We start from the raw sequence: 22,054 nt of genomic DNA on the forward strand, positions 1-22,054 counted from the left end.
TTTATTTAAACAAAAGCACTTCTGGGGAAGGGTGGAAATAGTGGGGTTTTATTAAGCTTGCTAAATCCTGTGTAAAACATCTCCTTTTCTCTTCTTTTTTGGGGGTACTCTGGCAGCATAGTGCTAACTTGTGAAATAGTAGATGGGCGTTGGGGTCAAAAGCTAAGCTGTCTGTCTGTCTCTTGGGTATATTATATTGTCTTAGTATTGATCGCTGAGCTCAGACTGTACATTTTTAATATCTTTTTTTTTAACATTCTTCTGAAACTATAAGCTTAAAATCTCAATGCATTCTTTCATTCTGACTTCTCTAGATTCTCATATCCAGGCTGTATCTGAATCCTTTGGACTTTTTTTAAGGAAAAGCTATGCCTTATTAGTATGCTATATACAAAACTTCCTTTCATCTTGTAACTTTATCCATGCCAAACATCTGTGATCCTTTTGTAATTTTAGTATAGTTCAACTTGTGCTTTAGATTGATAAAGGCATTGTTTTCGACTTCTTTTCTGATAGTATTAATCTTTATTGCCTTCTTATTGCATGGTTCTGCTTTAAATTTTCTTCTGCTTTAAATTACTCTTCCTGTTCTTTTTTTTTTTTTCCTTTTTATAGCCATCAGCATTGTAAGCCAGCATCAGCACTCATCCTTGTCAGATAGGGTGTATATGACAGAGGAGCAAAGCTTATGACAATTGCAGAGAAGAATAGAAACATTTAAGAACATCGGGTAATGAGAAGAGCAATACTTAAACTGCTACTATTTTGTATATTGAAATTTTCTTTTCATAGATGGAAAAATCCGTTTGGCAACTTTAGAACTTGGCTGCCTGTTGCTGAAGCAGCTTGTTTTTTCTAAAAATGGCAGCATCATAAAAGATGTTCACCTTGCTTGCCTTGAGGTAAGTATTTTCTTTCAAATTACCAGTCACAGCATTACTTGTCTTTGAGTCTTGTAGTATAGTTGAATAAATTTGTTTCATTTCTGATTGCAATAAGCATAAATGTGAAATTTGAGCTTCTGGAACATTTTTCCATTGGTGGCTCTGTGCAGTGAACGTAAAGAATCAATACCCCATGTTCTGTTCTCAGCTTTGCTGTTACCTTGCTATTTAAACTCTAACTTCTCAAGCAGGGTTATATTTAATTTTCTCTCTGAAATTTGTGTGTCATCTATCTCAACAATGTAAAGAAAAGTGCTTTTGAAACTAACAAGCTCACATAAGCTGTATTTTCATAAATGCAAGAACTGTGTTCTATCACATTCTGGGCTGAAGGCTATGAGTATGAGGATATTAACAGACAGTCTCTTCTGTATGAGTTTTTTGGTGTTTTTTTAAAATGTGACTTTTGAGTAAATGGTGTATTTACTCCATGAAACACAGTTATTTTATCTTTTCTAGGGTGCAAGGGAAGAAAGTGTTCATCTCCTTCGTCGTTTCTATAAGGTATATATATATATGCAAAATGCTGTAAGAAAAAAATCCTTTACATAATGTGGAGTTAGAAGCAAGTCTGCAGCTCAGCCTCTGCATAGTGCCCAAGGCAGCACTTTTTTTAAGATGGGAACTCCATATTTGTGATAGAGAAGGAGGTGTTTCGTTGGAGGATTCCTCCCCTTTCCTGCCCTTCCCGTACCACACTGACATACATCACAAAAAGGCTGTTAGAAGTCTCACAGGATTTGTATTGGAGGTCAAGTTAGCAGCCGTGTGCTTTTGTAGCAACTGCTATGTATTTCACGGAACAGAGCCGCACTATTAGTACATTTCTGGGATTTTATCATTGACACTGGAAAACACATGGAATGTGTTTCTTTCTGGCATTAATTTTTATTTGTGTCTTCTCTGATATGATGATATAAAATTTTACTTAATCTTTTTTTCTTATTGGAGACCTCTGCAGCTTTTTGCCTTTTTTTTTTTTTTTTTTTGTTTTGGAAACATGAGAGAAATTTGTAATACTGTAAAAATGAGAGAAATAAAAATTTTAGCCCTAGGTGTTAACTTCTGTATAAGAAGAATCCATGACAGATTTTAAGTGTCTAAAATCTCTTCCTATTTTTGTTAGAATTCTCTTGAAGAATGTTTTCTCAATGTAGCTTACAAAAAGTAAGTAACTTGTGGTGGGTTGACCTTAGCTGGCTGTCAGACGTCCACCCAGCTGCTCTCTCACTCCCTTTCCTCAACAGGACGGAGGGAGAATATAAGATGGAAAAATCATGTGGTCAAGATAAAGACAGGGAGGTCACTTACCAATTACCATCATGGGCAAAACAGACCCAGCTTCGCGAAAATTAATTTATTGCCAATTAAAACAAATTTAGATAGTGAGAAACAAAGACAAATTAAAACAACACCTTCCCACCACCCCTCCCTTTTCCCAGGCTCAACTTTGCTCCTTCATTCCTGACTCTTCTACCTTCTACCCCTGCTGAGTGGTGCAGGGGGGATGGGAAATGAGGGCTTGGGGTCAGTCTATAACAATTCATCTCTGCTGCTTCTTCCTCCTCATACTTTTTGCCTGCCCCAGTGTGGGTCCTCTCCTCCATGGGCTGCAGTCCTTCAGGAAAAAAATCCACTACAGTGCGGGTATTCCACAGACTGCAGTTCCTTCAGGGCATATCCACCTGCTCCGATGCTGCAGTGTGGATATCTGCTCCACCATGGTCCTCTCCACGGGCTGCAGAGGAATCTCTCTCCCTTTCTTGAACGTGTTTTCCCAGAGGTGCCATCAGTGTTGCTGAAGGGCTCAGCTGTGTCCTGCAGTGGGGCTGTGGGAGGCGGCTGGAACCGGCTGTGTCCAGCACGGGGCAGCCCCGGCCTCTCCTCACAGCGGCCCCTGCAGCCCTGCTGCCAGGTCCTGGACAGGGACACCCGGTACATAGTTAAACAATGTCTCCATAGCCATAAGGATTCATGATATGTCCATATCCCTTTTTTTGGAAGGGAGAAGAAATTTTTCTGGATATGTTTGAAGATGAATACCGGAGTATGACAGTAAGTGACACCTCTTCCGCGCTGCCCAATCCTCAAACCCAGATACAACACAGGAGCAAGAACAAGTACTTATTGATAACTACTGAGTATGCTGGTATCTTTGTTTCTGGGAGTAGAATAACAAAACGTGGGTTTGTTTTTTTTGACTCTGAGGAGTTGTGTCTGCACATACATAAATCGTTTATGTGAAATTTCACAGCTCTATTAAATAAAAGCCTATTACTTTCTGAAAGTGAATATACAAAAATGTCTTTATCCTGGGAAATGAGAAATTGGATTAATTTTTTTTCTAGTTACTAAACAACACGAAAATCTTCCTATGTCATTCTGAAGCCCAGCGAGGTTTCAGTTCTGAGTGGTGCCACTTTACTTACCAGTAGAGAACAGGGTTCTAGCTAGCAAATATCGGGGCCTTTGTCTCATCTCGGAGAGGTACTGCCTGCGCTGCAGTACCGGCTGTGAAAGTTTTAACAGATTACTAAGCTTAATCTCAGTTCATATTTGACCTGTAAACATGCTTTAAAACTAATTATCTGTTTCAATTCTTAGGTTAGAATTCGGATGGAAATACTTTGGGTAGTCAGTTACAGTGGTACAGGGATTTAATGAGCAGCTGCTAGTTGTTTTTTTGAAAAAGCACAATCTACAGTTGGTGTGTTGCAATAAGTCGTTTAATACGGGAAGCATCTTGCACGTATCTAACCAGCCTAAATAATAGAAGTATTAGTGAAACATTTAATTTTAGTAGTTACGTATTGCTGTACTTTTAGTTTGAGAAGTGGCACCGATACTAGCATCATTTTTATGTTGCAAGTTCAGTATACGTGTAGTTTTTTCCATTGTAGCTCTATTTCTGAGACTGATATTTTTTTTTTTTATTTACCATAAAAGACAGAGCTACACCCTGGAACTTGAACTTTGTTTTCCTTAAAGTATATTTATTTGCCTAGCTAGCAAATTGGGTGGGCTGATTTAAGTGCTAAGATGTCTTGTCAGACGAGTTGTGTAAATAACATGGTATAGAGCTTCTACGAAGGCAGAAGGATACTTGCTCTGTCTGAATGACAAAGAAAGGAAAAAGTTGTCTTCATTAACGACAGATGAGAACAAGTTCAGAGGAGCAAGTAAATTGAGCACTGTAGTCCTTAGTATTTTTGCTTTCAGCAATGACTTTTCTTTTTTAACATTCTTCACATTTATGATGTAAAATGCTGTTTAAACCAGCGTACGCTCATGTGAATTGCATCTGAAGTAGTTGTTTGCTTGTTAGAAATTTTAGTTCTGTGTTCTCATTTGTTCTCATGTCTATGTAGATTTCTGTATCTTTCTACATATTAATTGAATTTGTTAATCCAGTGTTTTAGACGCTGAAGATGAATTATTCTGAGATCAGAAAAATTGGCTAAAGACTATTTTTGAGTTTGTATGTGTGCAAGGCAACAGTTCAAGACCGTGAAAATTCTGGACCTTGTTTCAGTCTGCTTCTTTCATGGTATCTGACCATGGCAAAGTGGCCGGGAATTGCTTCCAGTTAGAGGTGGCTATTTTGGAACGCCCACGTGACTGCATTTTTCTTCTGTGCAGAATATCGTACAAGCTGTGGGAAGGGTTTTTATATGTTTTAGCCATTCCAGCTGGCTTTCTGGCAAAAAGAAGCTCATGTCTGCAGTGTGTGTGTATATAATAGAACTTGGATGAAATTGCCCAAAGGTACAGAAGGATACATATTTCAGACATCATTTATTCATGGAAAAAAGCAACCATGTAAGGGAGAGACTCTGTTACTGGCAAGACTGAAGGAAATTGTCTAGTGTGAAAGTTACTGCATTATTAGAGACTAGAGAGTTCTTTTGGGAGAGAAAAAGATACGGGAAACTTCTTCTTGTGATTGAAGTAATTACAAATTTGAATCAAAACTTAAAATCAAACCTGACAGACTGGTTTTTAGTACTCATGAAATAGCTTTTCTTCTGTAATCTTTCAGAGTTTTTTCCTGTGTTTTTTCAGTATGGAAACTTCAACGGTGTGTTAGGGAACGATGAGCAAATATAAAGTAGAGATTGCATGTAAGGAGCTTAAAATAAGACGGATGGTATCAAAAATTCTCAGAATTCCGTAACAATTCCTTCCTCTTAAAATATGCAATCATGAGTTGTAATTGAAAGTAAAGAATGCATATGCTTATTGTTCTGTATAATAATCAATGTTAAAATATTTTTATAGATTAAGCCCATGAATGTAGAGTACTTGATGATGGATGCCTCAATCTTGTTGCCTCCAACGGGGACACCACTGACTGGTATTGATTTTGTGAAAAGATTGCCTTGTGGAGATGTGGAAAGAACACGAAGAGTAAGACTATTTTTCTTCATTCGTTCATGGCAGAGTGATGCCAAAGGCGTTGAACAGTTCTAGAAATATAGATGTTTTTCCTTGAAAGCTGCTTGATTGGAAGCTTCATCCATAAAATCATAAAGACTTGATGAAGACAGACCTGTGTGTAGAGTGTATAATATTTATCTGTCCCAGTGGAGAAACTTCTTCTCTATGATTTCTTGTGTCTAGTCAATTCAGTACGTTCTTGCACTGGGGTTTTAATTTTCTAGACCGTGGAGACATCTACATAAAAAGACATTTTGATGACACTCATTAATATATTGTCAGTTTCCTTTCGTGATCTAGTATCTCAGTCTATCCTTCATTATATTCCTATAGTAAGAATCTCCACGGGAAGGCTGGCTGGTTTCATATTGCTTGTGTCTCTATACATAGCAAAAAATATAATTCTACTCAGGAGTGTTCATCTTGCCAAAGTAACTAACGACAGAGATCTTGAGAGTGAGGAGAAAAATAGCAAAATATCTATTTTTATGACTGACACAATCTGTAGAGGTGATACTGACCTGAATAACAACATCATTATTAGCATTCTTGGGATAAGCAGTTCTTGGTCCTTATCTGGCAGTGTCCTATAAGCCTTGCAGTGCCAGTAAGTCTTAAAGATACATTGCTGCACGACATTATTATTTGAAAAGTGCTGTTCTTCAGGTAGCTTTGTATTTATGTAAGTGTATATGTAAGTATATTCAAGTACTCTTGAAGAAAAAACATATTTCCAGGAATCTTCTGAAAACTTCTGTTTTCATTACTTATTATAAGTCACACAACTTTTGTTGTCATAGCAAATTAAGTTTGATAAAGTACAGTGAATTATCTTGAAAAGTATTGTTCTTAGAAAGCAAAAATGCTTCCTAGAATTCTCTTGGAGGCATTTAACAGAATGATACTTGGAAATGCACGTTAATGGAAATGACTGCTCCATGGTTTTTCGTGTGCTAAATAAGGAATAGCTTAACTTCTGTTGGTGGAAATTCAAAAATCAATACAAATATTCTTGTAAATTCTTTGGGATGGAAAGGTCTTTCTCATCAGCAAGAACTCCCAGAATGCTTCTTTGTTGGTCCTTCTTCCCCTGAAGTTTTAGAATTTTTTAAAATCCCTATGCTACTTTCTTCCAGCTAGGCTACCTCTCTCTTAGGCTGAATTGCCATAACAATATGCTGAACTTCAGGTGTATCTTGTGACATTGCTGCTGCCACTTAACCTGCTGGAGGTCCTTTTTGGTGACAGTTTCAAATGGATAGTGATTCAATTCTGAGCATCCCATGGCATGATTCTAAAAAAGTTCTCAAGTTTTATTTCACTAGCAAGTGAAGAAGTCCTGTACTTTGATTATATCATGAGTTCTTAGCTGTTAGAGATCAGATCTTTTTAGGCTCTCACTTCTACTTTTGCTATAGAAAGTCCCTCTAAGTGGCAATTCTTTTCCTCTTAACAACTGTAGGAGGAACTCTCAGAAATCAGATAACTCTCTAGTTATCGAAGGCACATCTCCAAAATCCAGATAGCCAACCCCTCTGCCTTAAAACATTAAAATGCCCAGAAGTTGTTAGGCTGCTTTCTGAAATCAGCTACTACTGCTTGATCAAGCCTTCTGCCCAGAATCAGGTGCTCTTTGGAATTGTTGATAGTCTAGTTACTGCTTGCTGGTTTTATCTCTTCCTTCTGATTTCTATAGTCCTAAAGATGGTGCTGCTTACCAGTCACCTAGAATGCAAACTCATTTACGTGCTTATTTGGGAAGTAATGAACAGTATGGGTCTTGAACTCTGCACCTTGGAGTACATAGCAAGCAAAGACTTTGAGAGAAGGTTTTGAACTACCTGTGAGAACACTGTTTCATGGGAATGTAGTAAAATACTGGTAGGTTTCCCTGCAAATTGCTATTTCTTTGCACATGGTACGTGTATATAAATGAAGGAATTGGCACAAAGTATACCTCATCATAATGCGTAGTTCTTTAATGTAGATAGCAATTCATATTTGTTCCTACTTAACTAAGAAAACAGAAGTCAGCTGAAAAAAATTCTAGGCCACTGAACTGCTCTGCTGTTTTATCGAGATCTAATAAAATGTTATAGGAAGTCACAAATCACATGCTTTTGGGGCTATATTGATATTGCTAGCAAGCTGAGGGCTATCAATATTGTAGTTCCCTTTTCATCTGATGTTACTGATTTTTTTTTTTTTTTTTTTTTTTTTCCCTTCTCCTTGCAAAGGCTAAAGTTCTAATTTTCTTTCCTACTCCTGTAGATTATTCTGCAGTAAATGTGATTATGTGTTTGGAGATGAGTGACATTAGTTTTATAGGGAATGTATGTGAGGAAAATTAATGCTTTGTCTAGGAGGGAAAGTGGATTGAGGGGAAAATAAGTGAAAGCAGGCTGAGTGATGGCTGCCCTCTGAAATTAAAAAAAAACCAACCAAACCTGTTGGGTTTGACTTTTGAGTTACCAAAAGTGCAAGGATGTTGTTGTTCTTGACTGAATTTGGAAACTTTTAAACCCAATACCATGAATTCTTCTTGAAGCATTTGGTAGTAAAACTGCTTTATAGTAATCCTATTTAATTTCAGCAAATCCACAATACATTAGAATGCAATCTGCCTGAATGGGAGAGATCATCTCCCATTATAAAGTGACCCTGCTCTTATTCATAAGGTAGTGTTACTATTGTATTTTTGTGACATTCGTGTCATGGTTATGTATTATGATATTCTTTGCTCCAGATAATCATATCGCCCTGTTAGATTTCAACAGCATACCAAATTGATCTGCTCTGGTGTCAATTCATGGAAAAGCCAGATACATGACTTCCCTCTCTTCATCCCTGTTCTGCCAGAAGTTTCTGAAAGCACCACCAGTATGATAGCTGGCCAAGCACTCACATTTCTGGTTCACAGGAGCCACAGTTGTGTTGATTTTAAAAATAAAGGGGTGAAGGGTTTTGCCTTAAAGCAGTTTAGATTTGTTTTTCCTAATACTTCCTGCAATTTGGGAGTTCCTGGGCACTGCAGCTGTTCCATGAATTCAATGCTTTTACTGTAAGGCAGCAGTTAATTTACAGTATGCCACAGAATTACTATGTAGGAAACTGTTTTACAAAACAGAACTCCAGAAGTAATAAAAAATGATTTTTCATTTGCTATACTGAAGGTACAGTTCTTGTAGTGGAAGAGGATTGTAAATGGTGCCTTTCAAAATGTGGCTAATAAAATGATGATTGTTCTTTGGCACTTTATCTAGTCTTTGCATACCATATGTCATTAATTTCTAAATCAAAACAAGAATATTAATTTCACAGAGCAGCTGTTGAAAGTTCCTTGGGACTGGTGCAGCTTTCAGAATGCTTTGCCCTGATATAGACCTTCTGAGAATATAGATTAAGTTATCCGAGAACGCTGTATTGCATGTCGTTAGTTTTGATGAACACAGCAAATTAAAACTCAGAAATCCCCACTGTTTTCTCTCAAACTTGTAGACATCTTAGCTAGGCTCAGCTAGAAGAGCTATTACTGTTTTAAGTTCAAAATGTGAGTGTCTCTGATGGTTGGTTGTGTAGTTGTCTGTAGCGTACAGGTATTGTAAATACAATCAGTCTTAAAGTAATAATTAAAAAAAAAAAAAATCCAAGATTGTTGTTTTTGCTTAAACAGCTCCTGTAATCATTTGCCTGTCAGTCACAATCTGTGTAAGTGTGCCAGTGGGATAAAAGCTTTGCTGCTTCTACTTCTTTGAAAATAAGTAGCACATTTCAACCTCTTCCGTATCTTTTTTTAACTAACTTTGTAATTACATTCTACTTTCTCAATTTAAAAAGTAGATTCACTGCATGACAGCAAACTCAGGAGTTGTAAAAGTGAGTATACGTTTGTAAGATTCTATTAAAATATGTAGTACTGAGTGCAGCAATATTTTCATATTCTTTTTTTAATTTCTCAAGGCAATCAGAGTCTTCTTTATGCTCCGTTCGCTATCACTGCACTTGCGAGATGAGCCAGAAACTCAGTTACCGCTCACGAGGGAGGAAGATCTGATAAAGACAGATGATGTTCTTGACCTGAGTAAGTAGTCCCTCAATTTCCCAAATAGCCTATGACACAGAAAAATTGCTGTCTTTTTTTTTTTTTTATAATTAAAACCCCCAAATAGTTATCTTGTTTGTGTAATTGACTACCAAGGATGATTGTATTAAGTTTGTCTTCTACTGGATTTGGAACACCTCTTGTGTTTGTTTTTTTTTTTTAATAGACTGTTAATAAATAGGCCAGGGTTTAAATATTAGTACATAAAGGATTTGGAGTCCTTCATCTGGTTTCCTGGTATGTTAGTTTTCTCAATGAGATGATCCTAGGAGGATTTTCTTCTACTCTGCTTTCACCTGTTTAAAATGCACTTAAATCATTCATGAACTTTAAGAGACTGGAAGTAATTACTCCAACAGCTACATTGTGCTGTTTTACTGATACTGGGGTTTGGTCGTCATCGTGTCCCCCCCCACTCTGGAGTTCTTTTTCTTCGCATCTCTCCTGTCATTTTAAAGTTGGCATATGGAAGCTTTTACTTCCATAGTTGAACAGGATGCTGAGCTATTCCCAAGGGGAATCAGTCTGTAACGTCCAGAATGACCTTGTGATATTAAGTAGTATTTATTATGAAGTAAAGGCAAAGTACCTTCTTTCTGCAGTCTCATAGAATACTACTGCACTCTCCATACTGAAGAAACAAAAAAGTTGAAAGGAATAGAATCATGAAGTATGCTATTTGCAAATTCAATGTACCTGTGTTCATTTAACATCGAAATACACATCTCTAGATGACCTTATGTGTTACTAAACAGTACAACTTCTAGAGTAACTCTGGCCTAAGTCATAAAGCTGTAGTTTTACTACCTCCAACACTGACATTGTTGAAGAAACACTAAGTTGTCATGTTTTAAATTAATCTTACTATAGTGTGAGACATTTGCTTTTTGTTTAAAGGTTAAAATATGTAGAGAAGTGTGCTTTTAGGCTAGAATTGAAAAGAAAGTGCATGATAATATAAATACTATTAGTTCCATTTCTTGTAATCAAGACCTAGAAGAATTTGACATATTGGTGGGTGTTAGCTGTAAGTAGTTAACTTTTGTTCAGGCAGTTGTCTTATTAAGAACTTGCAGGTACCACTCGTAGCTTTAGAGAGCCTGTGATTGCTAAAATAGAGCATGTGTTTTTGCTAGGGTTTTAATTTTTGAAGGTTCTTTTTCTTACAAAAGAAGGAAAAAAATGCTTGATGTTTCAGACGTTAATTTTCTTGATTCTCTACGCTTAAGTGCCTGTTGATCTTACTCCAACTAAAGAAACAGTTGCCCTAGTTGCTTTCGTAGATGTTATGGGATTACGTCCAGTATCTCAGAGACCTTTTTGCGCATCAAGTCCATGAAGAATATTAATTATGTGAAGCGAAAACACTGAAATGAAGTGAGCTAAGCAAAAGTTCTGTGATATCAGAGCTGCTGTATGGTAGCTTAATGGATGAAATCCAGATTAAACCTTAAACAAATAAATTATGTTTCAAAATTATTATTAAAAATTTATTAAATTTAATTTTTAGAAAATATATTTGTCTGCAATACTGAAAATGTCAGAGGATGCTCCCTCTGGCATAAAGTCCAAACCATGCAGCTTAGAGCAATGAAAGATTTTGAGAATAAATTCATTTATCTGTAAATGTGGAAAGAATGCTATCAAAGCAGTTAACTGAACTTGTGAAAACATACAAGCTGTAGGATATGGACAGGCTTTTACTAAGTAAATGTAAGCATTAGGCTGCAATAGATGAAAAGATATCAAGATACCAGTCCAATCATTTTTATTTTTGGTAGCTACATGGCCGATGGTGTCAAATGCTGACAGTTGAGTCATCACAATTCCCATTTGTTGAATTTCTTATTATTGAAAAGATTTAAGAAAATGTAAGGGAAAATGCTTCTTAAAATGTGTTCTTCAATAGTTGTATTCTGTCCTCTTCCTGCTGGTACTGTTTCGGCTTGGTGAATTAAGCGGAATGAGCTTAATGCAAACTCATCACTTTTAGTCTTTCCCAAAAAGCTTTCCCAAAGAGAATGAACAGCACCAGATGTTGTTAATTATGTTATGCAATTATCAGTTGTCAGGTAAAAAATTATGTCCAGAATTTAGTTACTGTTGCCTTGCTAGAGGATTAGTAATATAGAATTAACTCAGTTTCCTGTTTCAAATGAGTTAGGTACCTATTGTAATGAATCAGCTTCTACTGAAAAAACAGTGGTTTTCTCGTATTAACTGGAAATGTGATTATGAAGTAGTTGTTAGTTTTTTAAGAACATACTGAACAAAAGATAGATTTGATTGAAATACTGTTTCCAAATGTTATTTGTTCCACCTCCCCACTCTCTGCAAAAAAGAAAAAGAACATCTTTTGTCCTTGCTTATCTGTTAGTCTAGAGAAATGCTGATCGCTCTCATTATACAATTTAGTGGACTGCACGGCAGGTATTGTGCAGTTCATTGCAGGTGTCTTTATGACTTTTCATTTCTAAGGCAGTTGCTTTTACACAGAATATAAGGTATCCTTTTCTTGGAATATGTAGTTTAGATCATAGATTATTAATACTTCACTCTGTTATGTATAATTGTTTGTAATTTTTATTACATGTCCATAAAGCCAGATTAGTTGCTAAAGTAGTGGTCCATGCTCTGTATATTTAATGGTGTCAAGGTTGTTTCCTTCTTGCAGTGTGGGATGCCAGATATCCATGGTTAAAAGAGTCTATATATAGAAAGAATGCAAAAAAAAAGCTATTAGCCTGAAAATTATTTGCTTCAATTTGAGTAGTGTTCTAAAATTTAAAGATGTAATGCCTACATTGATTTCTAGCTAGTGATTTCTAGCTTGTCTTTTTAACCTGCAGACTATTCTGCAATGAATATTTTATTGCTATCAAAATTATAATAGTGGCAATGTGGAATTCTTAACTACATTGTTTATCACCTGATGTGTTAGGAAAGCATTCAAGAAGTCTCACAACTGAAGTATAAAAGCAGAAAGACTCAAAAATGTGGAGTAGTGCTTAGAAATCAGCTTGTAGATAAGAATCTGCCAGGCTATACTCACTTTAATTTTTTTGTAATACAGTTTGAATTAAGCATATTGCTGATGCTGGTAGCTCTTTGATTACAAAACCAGGAACTCACTGAAAATAGCAATTACAATTTATTACACACTTACAATTTGGGACAGCAGATCCATCCTTCTTTGGAGGAGAAAACCAAATTCTCATTAGTGTAGACTTCAGCAACTGAGTTTATCTTTACAGAAGAAACCTCCCTAAACTTCCAGCTTCTCCTGGAAGGCGACACGTCACTCAAAACTAGATAATGTGTTATGCATCCCTGCCGCTCATTGTGTGTTACTGTTATTGGAATGTTTGAAAAGAGGTTTTTTCTTCCCAGATAATATATTTTAGAAATTTAGTGGTTAACTTGAGCTGATTTTTTTAATTAAATTTTTAATTAAGAATTAAGATCACTGCTTTTTTTACCAACTAGGTGTTAACTATCAAACCAGTTTTCAGTATGACATAAATCAGAAGACAGAAGGATCGATATAGGACTTCCAAAATGTCTGAATGCACAAATATATGTATATGTGTTTATATTCTGTGGACAGGTGGGAAGCTGTTACAGATTACATCAGAGTAAAACCTGAACCTTTTGTAGAGATGTTTTGGTAGCTCCAGGTACACTCCTGACATACAGTTTAGTAAACATCTAGTGCAGATAATAGACTTTATAAACAGTATGCATTGTAGTAAGAAGTGTTGCACACTTGAAGAGTATTACAGTTGTATCTATTCCTTATGTGTGCTGTTGTTACATATTTAAGTTTAAATACAGAGTATCCACATAATCATGGCAGTTCTGTGCATTAGGGTATTCACTGCTTTCTGATCTTTTCACAGAAGGTTTTAATCTTTATTTTGGGACCACAATATGTAATTACAGCCATAGATTTTTTTCAAAGCATGACTCTTTCCATATACTCCAGCATTTATTAGTAAACAAAAATTTTTTTACAGCTGTCAGAGTTACAGAAGTTCAGTTAAACACATTGCTTACCCCACTATTGGTGAAAATAGCCTGTCTCTGAAGAGGGAGTGAGTCAGTCTGGGATCTCAAAATTTTGAAGGGAGTTCTAGCCTATTTCCAAAAACTGAAATAAACTGAAAAAGGCTGTAAAAAGCCCTTCCTGTTGAGTTTTCTCATATCCTGTATTTGAGTCAGAATCTGTCTTGAACAATCAGTGCCTGATGTGGAATTTCATATGTTGGCTTCAAAAGACTTTTCTTTTGTGGTTAACTAGAAAGGCATAGACTTATTTAATCTTCAAATCAAGTTGACAGGTGTTAGACCTGTTGCAAAGAAGTGGCACTGGTATCTGTGTCCACAAAATATGATCATGTTTCAGGTGTTTCCATGGGAGGAGCTTTTCTTTTCAGTAAATTGCTAAAATAATACTGTGTAGCACAGATACAGGTGTTAGCTGTTTTTTCCCTGTTTTGTTCTGTTTTGTAGTTTTTTTAACCTTTTCCTTGGGATGTTTACCTTTTTCCCTCCATTGCTTCTTCCTGTCTACAACACTGCACACTCTTTGTTCAAAGTCATCAGAGTTGTTTTGTGATTTTTACTTTTAATTTTAATATTGTTAAGGCCACTAGCAAATAATCTGCATTCATTGGGGCCTTCGAGTGAACTTCTCCATTTACATGTGCATCAGTTTGTGTATTTCAGTTGGTAACACTTTCTAAACTGCTTATTACTGCTATTGTTACTTAAACTACCTGAATTGAGGTAGCACAGTGATGAAGTTCTAGTGTGTGTGGTAGCATAAAGACATAGTTTCCAGTTCAAGTCTTTTCATTGCCCAAGAAAGAGAGACAAGAGAATATCAACATTTCGGCATAAAGCATATGGGATACATGCTGTTGCATAGGTGCCATATCTTGGGAGGAGACTTAGCAGTTGGCAAAATGTGACCCAAAAAATTATAATTGTGTGCCTTTTTTCAATTATCACTTTGGGGATATTTGCAATCTAACAAATTTTCCTCAACCTGTATTATTACAATGGGTTTTAAATTTTTCTGAACCTTGAGATGCCTCCAGTGGTTATGCTCATTTGTATACATATAGTATCAAGAAGGAGTAGAGGTTAACAAGATCCAGTAATTATTTCAGCTACTGTTTTGACTTTGAAAAATCCTACAAAACTCACCTTAGCAAAATGGCTTTTTTTTTTTTTGCCTGAATGCAGTGCTGATGTTTTATGGGTGCTTGATGAGAAAGGTTGACGTTTCTTGTAAAGAAGCATTTTAATATTGTAAACCTTTAAATGTAGTTGCAAGGTTGTCAGCACTATGTATGACTGTATGTTTAGAAATGAGTCAGGTATTCCACGGAAGGTTCATTCCATATTGCTGGGTATGCTGCCACCAGAATGATACATACTGTTACTTTTCAGTGTTGTTTTTTACTGTGTATAGTTTTGAAGCACTCACGTATTATGTGATAACTGCCAGCTTTAGACTGCATGTGAGTTTGTAGATGTCTCATGTAGGTGGCTTCTTCAATCTTATTCAGCAGCTGACTGTTTGTGTGAAATGCACTGGCAGCTCAAATTAACGGCCTGGGTGCTTGGTTTCAGGCTGCTGATTCTGTTAGCGACAATGTTTTAAATGCCATGGCCAAGAGGTAAATGATGATACATTTAAAGCTGTTACTTCTTTGCTAAAACTGAAAAAAGTAACATTATAGTTAAGTCTCCTTGTTCACTCTGTCTCTACCAGATTTATAGGCTGTATAAAGACCATCATAGTCAACACTTTTTTAATAAGATTTGAGGAAAATTTATCATAGAATAATTGAGGTTGGAAGGAACCTCAGGAGATCATCTAGTCTAATCCCCCTGCTCAAAACAGGGTCAGCTAGAGCAAGTCGCCCAGGGCCCTCACCAGTCAGGTTTTGCATATCATGAAGGATGGAGCTTTTGCAGCATCACTGGGCAACCTGTTTCAGTATTTGACCACCGTCACAATAAAAAAGGTTTGTGGGTTTTTGGGTTTTTCCCCCAGTGTTTTCATGGAATTTCCTGTATTTCAATTTGCGCTCAGTGCTTCTCATCTTGTTATTGGATACCACCGGCTTCATCTTCTTTACTCCCCCCAAACAGGTATTTGCAGACATTGATAAGAGGTTTTATCATAGGGCGTAGAAATTTTTCTTCTATTAAGTTATATTCCTTGGAAGATATTTATCTTTTGAGTCCTTATCCAGTTACTTTCCAGGTCTGTTCATTGAACGTAAACAGTACACTATGGTCAGGAAAAAGAAAGTTAGTTCAATTTATTTGCATAAGTAGTATTTAATTTGAACATAAACTGCCTAGGCAAATGAAAGCTTCCTTATATAGTTTAGTAAGAGATTTCACTGTGGGTAGATAACACTAAAATTTTTAGCTTTTAATTCTTATGCGTATTTTTAAATAACTTAATTTCAAGACTAAGTTAAGTATGCTAAGAGAGATTTTTATTTAGTTTTCTTTCCAAAGTACTGTTGTTTGAGGTTTGTCTATCTCATTCCTAAATACATTGTCGTATTTGAGGAAAAAAGAGTAAGCCAAAATGTAGTGCAGGTGTATGACCAGAGACATGTTCTCTAATTTCAACTAAATGTACTTCATGGGAACACCTAAGTAGGTGCTTGATTTGTTGCATTCTTCATGCAAATGCTTCTGCATAGTCTTTCAGTTGCTTAGTCTATGAAGACTGATCTCCATTCCCCTGATTTCCTAAAAAATGACACTTCTGTCAGTGAAATACCAGTATTTTCCAAGTTTAACAGATGCTTTGGAGGTTTTAGAGTGTACAGTTGCTAAGCTTTCTTCGGAGGAGAATGAGTGTCATTTCCTTCTAACTTTAAAAGTGAGGTATTGGCTTAAAAAGAGATTGTTTCAGAGCAAGACAAGCATACTTCTCCTAATAAAAATTTAACTGTTCCCAGGCTACTGTCCTGTTACGAAGACCTGCATGTAAAACAAGGTCTTTGTCATTGCTCATGCTTCTGCAGGTACTTCCTCTCAGAAGAGTTTTCTCCCCAGAATTTTTTCTGATTTGCTTTCTGGATTGTCATATTCAGGAATTCATTACAGATTCTGTCCAGTTGAGATATTTGGCAAGTGTGATTTCTCTTGCACAGAGTCTTTTTTCTGGTGTCAGAGTACAGTAACAGCGAAATAACATAATCAGTCTAGCGCTTCTCCAGTTCAATGTTGTCATCCCTCAGATACTGGAGTTTATATACAGCTTAATAAACAACACAGTTCAGTTTTTTCTCTCCATAATGTCACAGCTAGATGCTTTCTGTAAGAAGGTGTTTAACTTTTGACATTGTTTTCATAATGGCAAAGCAAACATCAGTGAATTGGATGTATTGATTTGAAAACTGATCTGTCTGAACTTTATGCCAATGTTAAAATCGAGATACTCATTTCAAGCTGAAAATGAAGCTCTTATCCGTTCTCATTTGCTGCAGAATCGTGTGGTTTTTAGATAAGTTGAAATGACAGCTTATTTTCTTGTATACTTCTCTAATATTTTTATAATGCATTTAAGAGATGCCTTTTTAAAGACATCTATATAAATGCTTTTTATACGTACACACACACATATATATGAAATAATTACATATACACTTATGTAAAAAAAAAAAAAATGCAGTTTGAGCAAAAATAGTCATTTTAGGTTTACACTTTGCGGAAGAGAATATCATATCTGGTTTTGTCTTCCGGCATCACTGTAGGTGCTAGTAAACACTAGTCTTGAATATTTTCCAGATGGTCATGAAACACTGAGATGAGTGTTTAGGTTTCATGATATTCTGACAACTAAATTTTTTCACTAGTCTAAACTAGTAAGTTTGTGAGTACTAGCACACATGATACAAGAAAATGGATTATGTTCAGTATGCTTGAAAATTCATAAGCGTCTGAGAGGAAATCACATCTCTTATAAGAAATTCCAGCAGATACTCCTTTTAAATGCCAACATCCACTTGTTCCTGAATATCATCAGGAGGCAAGATTTTTTCTGGACTTAGTGGCATAAGTCATCTGTAGTGTGTATGGTGTTCAAATCTTATATTTATGGTTGGTAATGTGAAAGAGCTTAATCGGACTGTTTTGCTTGTTTGCTAATAGTTAATTATTTCATGTTTTACTTGTGATAGTGATCTTTTCTCTGTTAGATAAGTACTGGTTTGAAATATTTTTAAAATACACCTGCCTGGTAGGAGCAAATGCTAGATTTGTATTTAACAACTTGGTATCTGTTTAAAAAAATGTAATCAAGGTGTTTAATTAAAAAAAAAAAGAATATTGTCAGAAGTGCAGTGTAACAATCTTGAGACAATTCAAGAAGATGATGCTGCAATACGGAGTCCCTTTGCCTGGTTATCAGTCGTCTTGTGTTTACAAGAAAACAAGTTTTAGGAGCAAGCGTGCTTCTGCTTGGTTGCAGTACCCTGTGTGAGATTAATGTTTATAATATGTTGTCCCTTATTTTTGGTTATTTGGAGGTGTACAGAAATAAATCTTTATATTCAGAGGAAAAGAATTAAATCATCTTTAACATGGCTTGTCCTCTGGTTTACATTCTGAAACATGCGCCTTGGGTTTGTTCTCAATTTATCTTGGCTTCTCAATTCGTGTGTATATAGTTCTGTATGTTTTCCCCTCTTTCCAAGGTCATCTTAAAGCTTTTTGCTTTTTTCTTAACTCTTCCTTTTTGTTCAGTAAATCTTGACATAATCTTTTTCTTTTTTAAGAAGTCTTTAGCAAACTGTCTTTGAGACCTATTTCTTTATCTGAAACAGGTGGTAAGAAATTCATTAAAGAAGAATTCTTTTAAAGTGGTTAGTATTTCTTGGAAGAACAGAGATTTCAAGTCACTCTTAGCAGTTATTCTTGCTCTTTTCTGCTGTTCCTGATGGGAACAGTGCTCCCCTGCTCAAGAAGGGTGGTGGCATCCTGTCCTGACCAGCAGGAGGGACTAATATGTCAACTGAGATTCTGACTTTCTACTGGACAAAAGAGAGATGGCAGACATAGTGAGAAAGTAATTCTGAGCCTCTCTGAAAGAGGACTGTTTATTGTGAATTACAGAAGTAATTCATTTTAAACTGTTCAACAACATGGTCAAAACAGGTCGTCAAAAACATTCTGGATAGAGGGTATGGTGAAGATAATTGTTTCTCAGGACTTACATAAAATCTGAAATGGCTTTGTAAACTCTGAGTATATTTGGGGAATATGTTGTAGTTCTGTCAAGGATCGTATATTCCTCTATAAACTCATTTCATCAAAGTACAAAACTTTAACTCTGAAGTTCTTTGCAATTAAAGACTGTCATAGTTAGTAAAGCAGAATATCATACCAAATGGGCTACATGCTTGTTGGAAAAAGTTCTTTATGCAAAGTGCGAGGCGGTGCATTAACTATCTGCAGCCTAATGCTTATCTTGGACTGCCAGCTATGTACACAAAGTGCTAAAAGTTTTCTGTAAGAGCTTTTAATGTCTGCGGATGATTTCTAGAATTGTGATGACTGTAAATTATAAAATCGTTAAAGATCAAGCCCTGAGGCAGGTCAAGTACATTTAGACCATCTCCTAAAGTAGCTGTTCTACTCATAAAGACTTCATATAATACAATCTTTCCGGGCAAATAATTGCCTGTGTTCATGCAATATTTTCACCTAATTTAAATCTTCGCTGCAAGCAGCTGAAGTCTTTGAACTCTGCTTCCTTGGCTGTATTTCCTAAAAGTTGTATTTTTCTTGGAGAAAGTCCAGCGAAATCTTGGATCCATCTCTTGGAGGTGTAGTGTCCAAACTGGTTACAAGCTTCATTTTGCATAAGGAAAAATGAAGCATTCCTGTTAATTTCAGAAATGACACTACATTTTTTTGCAGCAGTGAAACATCAGTGAGCCATTCAGTCCCCAAATCAAATTTCAATAGTACCGAAGTTTACTGGGCTTGAAATTCTTTCATGTAAATGTGGTTGAGTATCTGTAACTGTTTTATAGCACAGTTGTAAGTATTCTCAGATCAGTTCACTGGAAGTGTGTTTAACCACACTTTCTCTTCTGTTTTTGTCGTAAAGGATGACTGTAGCTTATGATGCTTCAGCAGCTGTGAACTAGAAACAGTCATGTATATGGGGTACATTCAGTTGTATAAACTCAAAAGATTCCTGTAACAGTTGTCTAATAAATGAGTAATTTTCCTTTCTGTTTTTGATAAACTTTTACAGTTTACTTTTACAGCTTTACTTTTAAGTTTTCGTCAGATCTAAAATGCAAACTTTCTGCTCTGGAAAACAACTTCTGCCCTTTTGAGTTCTTTACCTTAAGTACTGCATTTTTGTAGTCAGGCAGTTGAATTTGTACAGCAGTAATTCCAAGTATTTTAATCTGCTTGCTGTTGCGCTAAAAGCTGTGTAAATACTGGACAAAACCAAGTATTTGAGAACTTCACAACTCTATTTGGTGTTGTGGCGTATATGTTGAGAATCTTACAATAGGTTATCCACAAAATTCAGCAACCTCACGTTACATATTCAGAGGGGTCCAAATCCACTTACTTCAGGTCTTGAGAAGAATAGGGCTGTTCCAGGAATTCGTATCGACTGAAATAAATGTTGGTGGACTAATTGGATTAAAGAATGAAAGAGGCAATAAATAAAGGGTCCCAAGTTAAAAAGTAACCAGACACGTTCCAGAGTCCTGTTTTGAAACACATCTGTAACTGTTGAAAGCCTTAAGGGCTCATTAACACTGATAACACTTTATGCTTGTTATTGAAACTGCTTCAAACTTCTTACAGCTTTTCAGCTGTAAGAGTTTATGCAATATAGAGGATAGGCCATATAGTAAGCCCCTCCTTGTTTCGTCATAGCAACTGCTTGAGAATTAATTCCTTCTCAGTTAATAGCTGATAGGGATTTTCTTGTTTCATTCTGTTTCGATGGCTTGGAAAAAAACATTGCATATATCCTGGGCATTACATACAACTTCTCTGAAGCTAGTTCTGTTTGAACCAAAGTGTATTCCTAGAAAAAAGTTAGTTCTTGATTAGAAACTTGGTCCTGTGAAGGAACAGACTACCAATGGTGTAGTTTCGTCAGTCAATTATTTTCACTATGGAACTGCTGCCCTTTGTAGCTTTTGTCTATTAGAATTGGCCCTGTATTAAATCTCTTACCCGTTTGTACTATTTATGTATGGATTAAAATCTTCCTGTCTCCCAGGCATTCTTTAAACTAAGTTAGTTGAATTATTAACCTTTTTGCTTTTTTTTTAAAAAAAAAAAGGTATTTCTAATTTTCATGTCAGTCTTTGTTGTGATGGTCTTTCAAGTTTCTTTCAGCCTGCTTCTTTAAAACTGTGTGTACTTCAGCTAGCACAGAGTTACAGTAATACACCAGTGTAAAGCAGAGGTATTACCCTATTGTGTACATTCAGAGATCATGTCTGCCGTTTTATTGTAGAAATACATTCGCTTTGTTATCAGCTGTAATTCTAAGTCTCTTTCAGAGAAGTTAAATCTTGGCTACAATCCTTCCTACTATAAGTCTTCTGTTTTTCATTCCCTGATGTATATATTACGCGTTTCAAAACAATCAAATATGTTTGGGTATTTTATGCCTAAATTTACAGGCCAGTTCAGAATAAATGACACTTGCATTATTCTTGTTTTCCCATGACTTAGAAACGTTGATAATAACTTCAAGCTTTCCAGTTACAAATGAAAAGATGGAATAAGAAAGTATTAGAAAGGTATTAGAAAGTAATTTCTGGAGGGATGTATTAGATGTATACCTCTGTTACCACTTCTAGATGTGTAGGTACAAAATATATGCAAATACAGATACACTTTTGGATCAAAAATTTAGATAGAGCTTTTGATGCATGTCTTTTGTTGTTCAGATTATTAGAATATCATTGGTACAATAATATTGGAGTAAGATTCTGTTGGCTAAACATAGCCTACATTGCCATTTTAGATCTCCTATGATTTTCTGCCTGGTGTCTCAGCTTCTTCTCTAAAAAGCAATAAATCTCCCATAGGCTCCTATAGTAATATTTGCCAATCCTGTATGGATTTCTTGAGCCTTCTAGAGCATATAGAGAAGGTAACAGCAATCAATTCTCATGTAACTGAATCACGTCCTGTATGTATTGCAGAAAAATAGCAGTGTTGTATTTATTGATTAAACTTGTTTTCTCAAATTTCAAAAGCTCACACTAAATTCACACTGGATTGGCATTAATTATCCTCTTTTAATCATATTAGGGTTCCATATTTCCTCCCTTTCTCTCCTACCACCCAATCAATTTTGAATGGATCCTGCTGGTAAATGGTAATTGGTAGAATCGTAGAAATGTTAGTTGGAAGGGACGTCTCAGTTGTGTGGGGGGTTTTTTGGGGGAAAGAGAAGGTTGGTTTTGGGAGGAGTGTTTGGTTTGTTTTTCTGGAACTTGAAAACCTTTGGTGATAGAAATTCCACAACCTTTCTGGG

At 36.0% G+C, this 22,054-nt stretch overlaps 1 protein-coding gene across 1 annotated transcript in view; it reads left to right on the forward strand.

Annotated features, from left to right (window-relative positions):
* Positions 1 to 22,054, forward strand: part of CLEC16A (C-type lectin domain family 16, member A) — a gene marked incomplete at its 3' end in the record, with an annotated part of 54,199 nt that overhangs the window by 27,460 nt on the left and 4,685 nt on the right. The window contains 5 exon segments of the mRNA XM_009575599.1: positions 793 to 902; positions 1,404 to 1,448; positions 2,949 to 2,999; positions 5,223 to 5,351; positions 9,342 to 9,462. Of these exon segments, the coding sequence (XP_009573894.1) occupies positions 793 to 902; positions 1,404 to 1,448; positions 2,949 to 2,999; positions 5,223 to 5,351; positions 9,342 to 9,462 (456 nt within the window).

This window comes from Fulmarus glacialis, unplaced genomic scaffold (assembly GCF_000690835.1).
Source record: "Fulmarus glacialis isolate BGI_N327 unplaced genomic scaffold, ASM69083v1 scaffold5074, whole genome shotgun sequence".
NCBI classification, from domain to species: Eukaryota; Metazoa; Chordata; class Aves; order Procellariiformes; family Procellariidae; genus Fulmarus; species Fulmarus glacialis.